At 33.1% G+C, this 14,115-nt stretch overlaps 1 protein-coding gene across 1 annotated transcript; it reads right to left on the bottom strand.

Moving 5' to 3' along the window:
* Nucleotides 1–606: 606 nt before the first annotated feature.
* LOC131050257 (replication protein A 70 kDa DNA-binding subunit A-like) lies at nt 607–2,826 on the bottom strand. Its single transcript, XM_057984449.2, has 4 exons — nt 2,770–2,826; nt 2,422–2,505; nt 1,070–1,801; nt 607–909 (listed from the first exon to the last, which is right to left on the bottom strand). The coding sequence occupies exons 1-4, from the start codon at nt 2,824–2,826 to the stop codon at nt 607–609; spliced, it is 1,176 nt and encodes a 391-aa protein (XP_057840432.2).
* Between the last annotated feature and the right edge of the window lie 11,289 nt (nt 2,827–14,115).

Genomic DNA, 14,115 nt, shown 5'->3' with positions numbered 1-14,115 from the left:
TATAGATGTATAATCCGTTGTTGTTCTTAGTTGTTGTTTTAAAAAGAATGATTGTAATATAGGTATGCACAGATATAGTAATTTTTAATACATACAGATGTATGTATACATATACACATGTATATATACATAGCATTTAAAAATTCAAAGTTTTGTATATGAACATATGCACATATATAACTACACATGTATATAACAAAAAGACTATAACTATGAATACTTATATATAGTTATGTACATATATAAGTATAGTTGTGTATCTACGGAATTCCATAAGTATGAATAATTTTGGTGTTGTATAGTTATACAAATAGATATTAGACAAAAAAAAATGATATATGTGTATAAATTTTCTGCAATAACATAGAGTTCAACACATTTTAAAGTAATGAGTATGAGTGTAAATAACTTATGTCAAGAGGAAAAACTTTCAAACAGATAAGAGATCGATGTAAGAAATGTACATATAGATATTTATAGAAGCAGCCTTGTGTTCGTAAAGTGTAATTGTTTGTATATGTAAAACTATTAAATATGTAAATTAGCTAATGTTATAATTGTATTGTAAAGTGAAAGTTTAATAATCAAAAAAGATGTGTTATAACTCTAAGGCTGTGTACTTAGGCGGTCAATTTCTACAAGTAGTGCATGAGACTCAGCTTTGAAATCAACAGGAGAGACTTTATTGACTGTGACTTTCATCTTTGATTCTGAATTATATGTCTCAGTGGAAACTAGCAGTGTGAAGGAATAGTGACGTGACAGTAGTCTCTTAATCATTGAGCAAGGTGTCTCTGTTGTTGTTGCATCATTTTGTAGTGCACAAAGTTGTTTTGCATTTTTGTGTAGCAAATGAATGCTACCCTCATCAAATGTAGTGGCCCATAGAGTACCTGTGGCATCTTGTAACTTTAGTGGCAAGAGGTAACTATAATTATAGTCTTGCATAGTCATTTGACATCTAGAGCAGAACCAAGAATCATCAACTTGCTTTGTACATTTTTTTTTTGCAAGGCCTTCCATTGACTAATAATGGACAAGCTGTGTAATAGAAATTTTGGTTAGTTACGTTTACAAAGTGCAGAACAGCTAGCAAAGTCGTCTGAATTGTTTCTGGCTTGACACTCATTTGCTCACGAATTGAAGAAATAGTCATTCTAGTATATCTGCCATCTATGTGGATAGTTTCTTTAACAAAGGGTACAACAAGTAAAGGGTCCTTTCCTCTTAATGTTAGAGGCTCTGCTTCTGGAAAAGTTGGGTTGATATGTAATGTGGTTGCAGCTATAATGTTTATAAGCTTGCCATTGAAATAGCCAACATGAGCATTACGCAAAGCAAGGATAACGACACTATCATTACTCAACATATCTTTCAATTGTAGGCCTTTTTGTTCTACCATTGGACCCCATAGGTTGATGTCAATTGTTGAATCAGATAGATCATTAATTTTCACAACACGTTTGTGTGTTTCATTGCCATCTTTCCTGTGTATTGGAATGATATCTCCAACATATAGAACAAGGCCAATTATGTCAACCAACGTGTTATTTGATAGATGAAACAATTCATTAATGGGTGTGAAAAGAGGACATTGTTGATCTTCTTGTTCTTCGTTGGTGCAGAGTGTCAGTATAGATGCATTAGACAAGGTGATTTCTAAATGACTATTTAGTTTTTTGTACCTTGCATTTGCCTCCTTAATGGATCCCTTTGAAATAAGATAATGTGAACCTATGTCCACACGGTTAGAGTGTAATTGAGCTATATGATCAAAACATGTAATTCTAATTTCACAACCCTGACAATCAATAATGTCAAAGCTAAACACATGGCCATTTTTTGTGGCTGTGTTATATGCTTTAATAGGGCGTTTATGACTAACTCTTCCTTTGATTGTCCATTTATTTTGGTATGGATTCAAAGTTCTGATAGGGCTTATATTTTCAGAAGTTGTTGTTTGCTGGGATGGCAATTCAATGGTAAACTAAAGAGATAGTTTAGATGTTGATGGCCCGTCCTTAGACATCATTTCTGGTTGTTGTTCTTTGAATAGGTATATTGGTTTACCAAAGAAAGAACAATCACTTTGTTTCACTTACAGACTAAGTATTACAATAGTCCTATGAAAACAAAAGACTTCTTTTTAAATTAGTGTTAATTATACATAATCAAAATTAAAAAAAGAAGAAACAGATTGTAATTAATAATCATACTTGATTTCCTACCTTGTGTTCTATATGTATTGGCATGTATAACTCGTTAACTGGACTATGGTGCCTATTTTTAGAATACTAGAATCTATCAGAGCAACATATTTAGAAGGCAAGATTGACAACTGCATGTATATGCCATTAGATAACACTAATTTATGTCTGTCAGTATCATCTGTGTTGTTTTGCATTTCTGAAATGACAAAACTTGAAGCAATGCTAAAGGAAGGTCATCCCCAGCATTGATAGATTGAATTGCAAAAGGGGTAGGCACATACTCTTGGGTTTTTGCCTACAAAAAATAATATGAATATAGAGGATTTAATTTGAACATGAAGCAAGTCATATATTTGCTTACTTGTTAATGTAAAGCTTGTATTAGTAAACTATCTAATCAAGTTATGTTATCTATAGAGTATGCATCTACTTTTACACTATGCTATGGAAAAAGGGTGCATGTGGTAATGAAAAGGATGGTATGGAAAAGAGAGATGAATTGTCCAAAAAAAGAGCATAAAAGCTTTCTATTTTGAAAAGTTTTGATAATTTAGCTTACCAAATTATCAATTGTGGAGTGCTCTATCAATTCAGAGGTGGCTGTTGAAGATGCCATTGTGCATATATACCTTTTGACAATTAAAAGTAAATTATAAGCATGATGAATTGTAGTTCTTATATCAGAATACAATCACAACATGATGTAAGCTTATCAAAGGTATATATGCACAAGCACAACAAAATTAACTGAGCATAGAACAATGTTCTTATAGTTTATTTTTTGTTTGAAATGATAATAAATTGATCATAATGTGATTGAAACATGCATTGAAAACGATAACTGGTCATATGCTGATAAGCTTAAAAAACATAAAGTATGACATTATGATTTACATATTTGAGAGCATATTAACAAAACATGAGTTCATCTCATCAAAGATATTTGAAAGTATGGGATGGTTCTGTTTGTTTCGAATGTTAATCAAAATATGAATGTAACTTTTCAAAGATTGAATAATTACAACAACACAGGATCAACCCAAGCAACCCATCCAAGGTCGTTATCAGTCCATTTAAATACTATGTCTCCCAATGTGAAAATAACTGTTGGATCACGTAATTGTTAAGTACTTGGTATTGGTAAAGGTGCTAATTCAATAGTATGTATGGTTGCTACAACACTACAAGATGTAGAGAGGTTCATTGTTGTTTGATTTGGTGATTTGTGTTCGTAGTAGTTAATTATCTTTCTGAGGTTTCTCTTTAACTTGTTGCTTTCTTGCAACATGCTTTCAATGACATTGTTGATATCCTCTGTTTCTTTCAATCTCCTATCCATTGTTGAAATTTGATTGTATTAATGTGGTTGTTTTCTATTGGAATGACATAATGGAAATGCATTACAAAAAAATGTGAACATACACGAATAATATACATCTGATATATATACATCTATATTTATATATATACATGGATATATATTTAAGTATGGTCATGAATGCTTTGACTCTACAAAGTAAGTATTCAGTTTTACAGTTTAAAGGGTAAGTAAAGTAAAGAACCTAACTATGTTATGTAATAAGGTGGGCACAAAATCAGAATTATAGACATCAATTGCAATATATTAAAATTCTAAATATGGAACATTTGTTAGTGGTTATTTATCTTGGAGATTAAAAGCCTTCATGTGCACAAAGTCAGTTACCTCATTTATCTGACTCTGAGCAAACATTTTGTGAAGCAACATTGTGTTTAATGTTTTCATGTGCGAGATGTATAATCCTTTCGATTTGTGTGCATTCTGTTGTAGGTTAAAAGGGTTTTAGTTGGGTGTTGCAGTTTGAAGATATTCATTGATTCAAGTTTTAACCAGTATTAATAGTTTAAGATTCTATTTTGCTATCTTTAATGATTTCATCCTGAAGGTTGTGCATGAATGTCGATGTTCTTTATGTCCGCTTGCAACCGTAAAATCTAATTTGTTTTGTTGTTGTTGGCAATATTTGGCTGTGCAAATTTTCACATAACGTTGCATATAGTCATTGATTTAGGTTTTGTTCTGCTTGTGACTGTTTTATTGGGTTTCTTTGTGAGCTTCACGCCATGAATGATTTCATCCCCGAGGCTGTGCACGAATGTCGACGTTCATTATGGTTGCTTGCAATCCTAAAATCTAATTTATTTTGTCGTTGTCGGCAATATTTCGCTCTGCAATTTTCGGTCTGCAAATTTTTGCATAAGGTTGTTAGGTTTTGCTTTGGTTGTGACTGTTTTATTAGGCTTCATTGTGAGCTTCAGGTCGTGAATGGTTTGAAGTTGCAAGGTAAGGTTCTATTTTATTTAAATTTGTTTTTGTTTTGTAATGCATTTTTTTTATAGTCTGCTTATTTTCTTCTTCTGTGTGCTTGCAGGGTTGTTACTTTGTTTAACTGTTTGTGCATGTGGGTACTTCCAGTTTGCAAGGCATTTTCGGGGCTGCTTATTTAATTGTTTGTGGATGCGACTACTTTCACTCTACAAGAGAAATGTTTATTTTAAAGTTTCTTGCATTTATAATGTATTTTTTTTAGTGTGCTTATGTTTTTGTGTGTTGTACTTGCATGGTTCTTACTTTGTTATGTGCGCTTGATACTATAAAATGTAATTTGTCTTGTTGTTATAAGTATTTTGCTCTATAATTTTTCTTGTAACATTGGATTTAGTTGTCCAGATAGGTTTTCTTTTGCCTGTGAGTATTTACTTGATGGAGTTTCTAACCTTTTCACTACAACATAATTGTTTTGTTGTTGTTGTAAGTATTTTACTCTGCAAGGTAAATCTTTACTAATGTTTGTGTTGCATTGGTGTTAATTTACAACGGTATTTATGTGATTACTATTGTGTGCACATGAAGGCTTTTATTCATTAAGATAAACTGATATATATATATATATATATATATATATATATATATATATATATATATATATATATATATATATATATATATATATATATATATATATATATGTACATCATGTGTATACACACACACACACACACACACACACACACACACATATATTTGTATATACATACATACATGTATATATATATATAGATTTATATAGAAGTGGTGACACTGTAAAAACTCCTTTATGCTTGTAGGCTTCCTACTTTGTTTATGTTATTTAACTATTTGTGGATGTGACTACTTACAGACTACAGCACAAAATTATATCAATAAATCTTACACACTTTACAATGGAGTTGTTAAAACAAAGATTTAATAAAAGCCTATATACATATATATACACATATGTATATATGTACATATGGGTATGTACATATACATATATCAGCACTACAAAGCATTCTAAGAAAAACAATCATAGATACACTTTGTTTATGTTATTTAACTGTTTGTGGACATGACCACTTTCAGACTACAACGCAGAGTTGTATGAACAAGTCCTACACACTTTAGAAAATTGTTATTAAAATAGAGATTTATTAAAACTCTATATACATACACACACACATGTGTATATATACATACATGCATATATATAGATATATGTGTGTGTGTGTGTGTGTGTGTGTGTGTGTGTGTGTGTGTGTGTGTGTGTGTGTGTGTGTGTGTGTGTGTGTACATGTGTGTATTTATATACATGTATACATGCCTATACATACATGTATATGTGTGTGTGTGTACATATACATATATCAGCACTACAATGCATTCTAAGAAAAACAATTATATGTATATGTACATCATGTGTATATATATGTACATGTATATATATACGTACATGTGTGTGTGTATATATATATATATATATATATTGGTACTCTAACAATTTGTTTATCTTTGCAGGGTCCTTACTTTGTTTATGTTGTTTAACTATTTGTGGACATGACTACTTTCAGAGTGCAACCCACATTTCTATATATAAATGCTACAGAGTTTAGAATGGCATTATTAAAAGGCTTATATTCATATAGGTGTACACATAACGAATGTCAACATTCATGCACAACCTTGGGGATGAAATCATTAAAGACAATATTGCTTTGAAAATAGAGCACACACATGCAAATGACCACAAGCGAGGCACACGTCACCACACAGGTCGGGTAATGAAAACACCAAACCGGAGGGAGAATGCTGGCGGCAAGACATTCTGGCAGTCGGTGGAATGTCTTGCACTTTTCTGTCGGCTTTCTCCCACTAAAACCCTACTTCAGAATAGAGTTTTATATATATACGTGCACGTGTGTATATATATAGAAGTATGTACATGTGTATATTTATATAAATGTATACATACCTATACATACATGTATGTACATATATGCACACATGTATATGTACATATAGTACCTATCAAAGTAAGGAGGTGTCATGTATATATACATATACATGCATACATATATGCGTTCATGTGTGTATTTATATACATGAATACATGCCTATGCATATATGTATGTAGTCAAGACAACAAACAGTTAAATAAAATAAACAACATAACAACCCTGCAAGAACATGACGCGAAAAAACCAAGCACCCTATAAAATAATGCACTACAAATTTGAAACACTTGAAATTGAATAGTGAACGTTCAGTGAAAATTTTCATAACAAAATATTCTTGAGAAGAGCAAAACAGATTACATTTTACGGTTGCATGCGGCCATAAAGAACGTTGGCATTAGTGCAGACAATAAAAGTATCTGCAGAATCCAAAACCAAACTAAAATTCTTTTAACGTAGACCAGAATTTAATCAGCAACAGAATGGTCAAAACCTAAATACCTGTCAAAGTGAACAAAGACGTTGCAGACTGAAAGTAATCACATTCACAAATAGTTAAACAACATAACCAAAGTAACAACCCTGCAAGCACACCATGGGCAGAAATAAGGATGGTATCAAATAATGCATTACGAATTTTAAAAACTTAAAAACAAATTAAACAAGTACTTGGCAAAGTAAAACCATTCACGACGAGAACCTTAGAAACAACCCCAACAAAACAGTCCGCATTGGTACACATCACCAGGGATGAAAAGATTAAAACAAAGTGAGAAACTTAAATCAATAAATGTCTGCAAAATGCAAAACCCAACTAAAACCCTTTTAACCTACAACAAAATGGACAAAGTACCAACCTTGCAAGCACAACAAACCGGAAAATAAGCAAACTATAAAAAAATGCATTAGAAAACAAAAAAGAATCTAAGTAAAACCATAACTTACGTTACAAATTCAAACCATTCACTCAGAGCCACAACAAAACCTAACTTGACAACTATATCCAAAGCTATGTGAAAATGCCTTGTAGACTGGAAGCAGTCACGCCCACAAACAGTTAAACAACATAAACAAAGTAACAACCTTGCAAGCACACAGACGGAGAAAATAAGCACACTATAAAAAACATACATTACAAAACAAAATAAAAATGTAAATAAAACCAAAGCTTACCTTAAAAATTCAAACCATTCATGGCGTAAAGCTCACAAAGGAGCCCAATAAAACAGTCACAACCAGAACAAAACCTAACTCGACGACTATATGTAACCTTATGCAAAAATTTGCAGACTGAAATATTTCCGACAACAACAAAACAAATTAGATTTTAGGGTTCCAAGTGGCCATAAAGAATGTAAATAAAACCAGAACTTACCTTGCAAATTCAAACCATTCATGGCGTGAAACTCACAAAGCAACATCGAAAATCCCTTGCAAACTGGAAGTAGTCACGGCCAGAAACTAGTTAAACAACATAAACAAAGTAACGACCCTGCAAGCACACAAAAGGAGAAAATAAGCAGACTATAAATTGAATTGATTACAAAAAAAAAAAATTGTAAATAGCCCAATAAAACAGACACATCCAGAAAAATACCTAACTCCACGACTATATACAACCTTATGCAAGAATTTGTAGAGCGAAATATTGGCAACAATAACAAAAAAAAAAAGATTTTAGAGTTGCAAGCGGCTGAACTTACGTTGCAAATTCAAACCATTCATGGCACGGCATGAAACTCACACAGCACCCTCGAAAATGCCTTGTAAACTGGAAGTAGCCACGCTGACAAATAGTTAAACAACAGAAACAAAGCAACAACCCTGCAAGCACACGGAAGGAGAAAATAAGCAAACTTTATAAAAAGTGCATTACAAAACAAAAACAAATTTAAATAAAATGGAACCTTACCTTGCAACTTCAAACCATTCACAGCGTGAAGCTCACAACGAAGCCTAATAAAATAGTCACAACCAGAGCAAAACCTAACAACCTTATGTGAAAATTTGCAGACTGAAAATTGCAGAGCGAAATATTGCCGACAACAACAAAACAAATTAGATTTTAGGGTTGCAAGCGACCATAATGAATGTCGACATTCATGCATAGCCTTGAGGATGAAATCATTAAAGACAACGTCGCTTTGAAAATAGAGCGCACGCATGGAGACAAATGAGGTACATGTCACCACGCGGGCCGGACAATGAACACGCACGCATCAGAGGGAGAACACTGCCGACAAGACATTCCGGCAGTCGCCGGAATGTCTTGCACTTTTCTGGTGGCTTTTTCCCACTAAAAGCCTATCAGCTTAAATATCTCTTCCGCGCATCTGATATTTAATGACCCACCTCATGAGTGTAGTACCCCTACTAGTTTGAACTCATTAGACTCATATTTTCTTGGTTGTTTTTCAGTGGATACATTACCATGATATGTTATTCAGATTTTTATGACATTATGCTTTATCTGGAGATGAGATGTATAATTTATTTGCAGTATTTCAATACTTGTGATTTATGGCATTTTATGGATTATTGCTATGTACTAACATTTTACATTACCTATGCAATGTGGAATTATATGTTTGCGAGTGTATTGGATGCAAGGGGACAATTTTCCTTCACTCATTTCGGTGAGACAGGGAACATTACGATTCTCCTTCATCGGTGTGTATGTCATGTTTTCTATATTGTATATATATGCATGTGTGGTTTGATGATGCAGGATATTGCAGGTACAAGTACCGGGTAGGTATGGGGTATCGTCTCCACCTGGCTTCACAGGTCTAAGCGTGCCTTATATTTTCCGATGGAAGTGCAGGAGATAGTAGTTGACCCTATTTTTACTCAGTTACACTCGTGTGAGTGTCGTCAGTTGGCCGTCTTGTTAGTTTGTTCGGTCTTTGTATTTTGTCATTTTATCTTTTATGGGTAATTGCTTGAGATTTGTTTAATTTGAGTGTTTTCGTGGATTTAATTAATTAATTAATTAAGTGTATGAAATTATCTCATTATTGTATTGTTTATGCATTGAGATTATAAATTTAGTTAATTAAAGAAATTATTAAATTAAGCCGCATGGTATTAGAAATATATTTTTATTTAAAAATAAATAAATTAGATTAATTGTATTTATTATTTTCTAAAGTTATAATTAAATAAATGAATAAAAGGATTAATTAGAATTAAAATATTGTTTTTAATTCTTTATCTAGAAAATTAATTAATGTGCATGAGAAAAGAAAAGAAAGAATAATGTTTTTTAATTATTGCATGTGATAAATTTAGAAAATAAAATTAAAAAATTACTATTATTCTAAATTTAGGTTTTTTGTGAAAAAAGCTTTTGAACCTAGAATTTTAGTTTAAATAGGGGTTAGGTCTTTATTTTAGTTACATAGGAACAGGTCAATAATTTTAGGTGAAGAAATTTATTGGAAGGATTAGGGCTCTTCTACAGATTTCTTCCAGGAAAGCTATACCAGGTTGGATGATTTCTTAGTTATGTGTTTTTTTAAAAATATTTCTATTTTTCTCTGCTTGATGTGTGTGTAAAATAATTGTCAAATCCAAAACCCTCTTCTGGTGAATTCGAGTTTTGTTTTGAAATCCATGCCTGATGTGTATTTCTAATTTATGGGAAGTATGTAATTTTAAGAAAATTAGGAGAAATTATTATAGAAAATTTGTCAGATTTTAGGATGCATTGAAATTTGCAAGATTTGTGAGAAAGGGTATTTATCTGAGAAATGGTTTTAATTACCTTAAGAAAATAAATTTATTTGGGTTAATTAAATATAATATATATATATATATATATATATATATATATATATATATATATATATATATATATATATATATATATATATATATATGAAGAAGGATTAAATTTTATTAAAATGAAATTATTAAAAAAGTATTGTTTTTATTGTTCTATTAAAAACAAAATTATAAAAAAATAAATTATAAAAAATAAATAAATTAAAAAACAAAAAAACACTACCTACGGTAGCATCCGCTACCGACGGTAGCAGCTACCTACGATAGTAGTGCTATCGGATGGTAGCAGTGCTATCGAACGGTAGTACTAGCTACCGGTGGTAGCTTAAGCTACAGTGATAAGGGCCTTTACAAATTTTTAAAGTGGTTTTAATTTTTTTAAAATTAATTTCTAACTATTTCGGGTTTCGTACCCAGGGGTTAGATAAATTAAATTTATTATGTGTTTTATTATATATGTATATAAATAAATATATGTATATTCATATATGTGTTTATATATATATATATATATATATATATATATATATTAGATATGTTTTTCTTCTGGTAGTTATTATAATATTTTAAATATTATTTAATTACAGTTTGGAATGTTAATTTCTATGAATATGTTGAAAATACATTAGGAGAATTATTTGTATTTTAAATCTTTTTGGACAAATGACAAAGTGGATGTTTTTGGTATAAAATAGTTGTAAATTCCTGTTATCTGGAAATTTGTAAATTGCATGTTATTTATGCTTTTGGTTGTTTTTAAGGAAAGATTGCCTGTAATAGGATCTTGCGTATATCGTGTTTTCAATCAAGCTTAAATTCCATTGGTATTTTGGTTAAATTGTCATTGTGTCCTAGGTTATTATTTTCTCCTAGACCAGGTGTTGTTGTATAACCTATTTGATATGAGGCATTGTGTGTTTTTGTCCAAATGGTCAATCTTGGGTTGGTATCTGTGTATCCTTCACTTGTGCTTGTCAAGATTGTTTATGGTTATCTGTTTCGCCATAGAGTTCTCGTAGAGAGAAATATTTCCTGTTAGTGTCCTAGGAGAGAGAGTGGCTTTCGAACGGGGGCCGTGCCTGAAGTGGATGACAGGATAACCTATTGAAAGTTAGTTAAAAAGTGATAACCTAATAATTGATTAGGGGGTGGGTAGATTAAATATTAATTAAGATAAATGTCCCTTGTGCATAGGTAAGTGCTTGTATAGGGCTCATAATGTTACAAGAAGGCCTGGAATGGCTAACTTATCACCTTGTCTTCACGAAAGGATTGGTAGGGTCTACATGAGACTTACTTGGAACTGGAGGCTCAGGAGATGTTACTAGGAGAAACCTAAGTATGGGGGCCGGGACCTATGGAGGTTGTACCATGATAACCATCAAGCTATGCGATGACACTCTCTTCTTAGAGTCACTAGTGTTTTGTGAGTTGTGTTACATGGATGGTTGCAAAGTCTTGTAGTCCTTTTGTACTTGTCTTACTTTGCTTGCTTGAAGGTTTTCTACTATCTCCTAGCACGGTGGGGTGGTTCCATCTCGGGATCACATGGTCGGGTGGTAGTGCCACTTCCCATCAGATGATCTGGATTGTATCTTCAGGCGAGGAAAGGCTTCGCTGGTGTTCCTTGGATCGTGGTTTATGTACCAGCTCTTGTTCAAGATCATTGTTCAGTTGAGACCTTGTGGTCATTGTATTGGACTTTTATGTAACCTTGATATTGTATCTTTGTAACTAGTGGGATTATTGGAAGCCGTGTATTTATGGATATTGTAATATTGTTATGTCAGTGAAATGAATGTTATTGTTTTGATCTTATGTTTAAATGGTTTATGGAAATTGGATACATTGGAATACTTTTATTTCTTTATTGTGAAATTTGGATGTATGTGTTGTATATGGTGAAAATGGATAACAATAATAACAAAATTGAGAGGCTAAATGAATTCAACTACAAAATCCTAGCCTAACAACAACAAAGATCCACCATAACATATGAAGATTACCTAAGACAATACAAATAAAACAAAATCACCAAGATTATACCATCACATGTCCAATAGGGTTTTGATCTCCATTCTTCCTATCTCCATTGATCTTGCTTGATATATTTGCTCTCAGATTTTATATGCACAAGAGCTCAACAAAGAATGGAATGTGGTTGCAAGTAGGATCATAATGTAGTCAATTGATCAAGTAGTTAGGTAATTAGGGCATTAGGGTTTGATAATGAAGGAAGCATCTCCTTATATAGAAGACACAATATGAAATGGAGGGATAAGATTGAGAGGTGTAAAAAGGAGGTCGGCTATGATTAGAGGGTAGGTAGAAGAAATAATAAAATAATGAAAGAGGTAGGTAGTTTATGAATTAAGAGATGAATGACATGTGTCATGGGTAGAAAAAGGCTAATGAATTAATTAAATAAATAAAGATTTATTTAATTAATAGAAGAATTAGGCTAAAGTAATTAAATAAATAAAATATTCATTTAATTAGACATGACAATTTTAGGTGTCTACATTTTACCCCTCTTTGAGACAATGCGGCTTGTCGCGTTGTTTCAAAGAAGATAAGATGAACTGATATAGAGTTGCCCCAAGATGGGAATGATATGCCCCCTTGAGAGATTGGATGAAAATGTCTGAAAAGATTGCAGACAATCTCTCGATAAGAAAGACGGGATAGAATAGACTGACCGGATAAAGTGACAGAGTCACGGGATAAAGAAGACTGACTCGGGAAATGAGGGCTACGGCGAGGGTAGGCTATAAGATAGACCATGGGCAAAAGACATCCTCATTTTCATCTACGCATCCACGAGAGCAAAGTGCAGAGCGAGAAAAGAGCAGTAGCAGTCAACAGCGATGGCTTTCATTCACATATTCGACCGCATTCATCGATTCCAGAGGCCAGCAGAGGCAGGAGAGCCAGTAAGTACCACAAAACCTCCTCGTACTTTGACGTATTTAATTTTGTCATTAATGCATGGTAGATAGGGAAATAAATGCGCTTAGGAATAGGATACAAAAATGTCAAAAAATGCGTAGGCGCGTCTGCGTTGGTACCAGGCGCGTCTGTGTCCGCCAGGCACGTCTGTGTAAGTGCCAGCCACGTCCGTGTCTAAAACAGCGTTTATGTCAAATGCGGACGCGTTTGTGTCATGTAGGGGCGTCTGTGTCACCCAGGCGCGTATATGCACAACATAGGCATGTCTGTGTCATACAGGTGCGTTTGTGTTGTTCAGACGCATCTGTGCAGTCTGTAAGCGCGTTTGTGTCAGAAAAATGCAAACTTTCATCTTCCAGGTCAAATCGACAGTTCTGTGATGAACATACGTTGTCGATTGGATAAGCTGTTGAGAGGATACACTCAAGCAAGTCCTCTAGGGAAGACTAGAATAGATCAAGGCACTTTGTGATGAACAGTGAGTACCAAGATAGAGTACTTTGTGATGAACAGGGAGTACTAAAATATGAGCAACACTTTGTGATGAACAGGGAGTGCAAATGTGAGGAGCACTTTGTGATGAACAGGGATTGCAAAACACGTAGTACTTTGTGATGAACAGGGAGTACCACTAAGATAAAAGCAACACTTTGTGATGAACAGTGAGTGTCACTGCGATAGATAACAACACTTTGTGATAAACAGTGAGTGTCACTAGGATAGATAGCCATATGCATTTAGATAAAAAGTAGCATTTTGTTATAAACAGTGAATGCCACTATGACTGACATGATTGATTTGCTTGACTGCAGGAGTATTTGCCTATGCTGGAGTCATAGGAGAGATTCCCATCGACTCAGAGATTGCGACCTGAGCT

This window comes from Cryptomeria japonica, chromosome 3 (genome assembly GCF_030272615.1).
Source record: "Cryptomeria japonica chromosome 3, Sugi_1.0, whole genome shotgun sequence".
NCBI classification, from domain to species: Eukaryota; Viridiplantae; Streptophyta; class Pinopsida; order Cupressales; family Cupressaceae; genus Cryptomeria; species Cryptomeria japonica.
The sequence above is the reverse complement of the archived record's forward strand: the minus strand, read 5'-3'. Positions and strand labels throughout refer to the sequence as shown.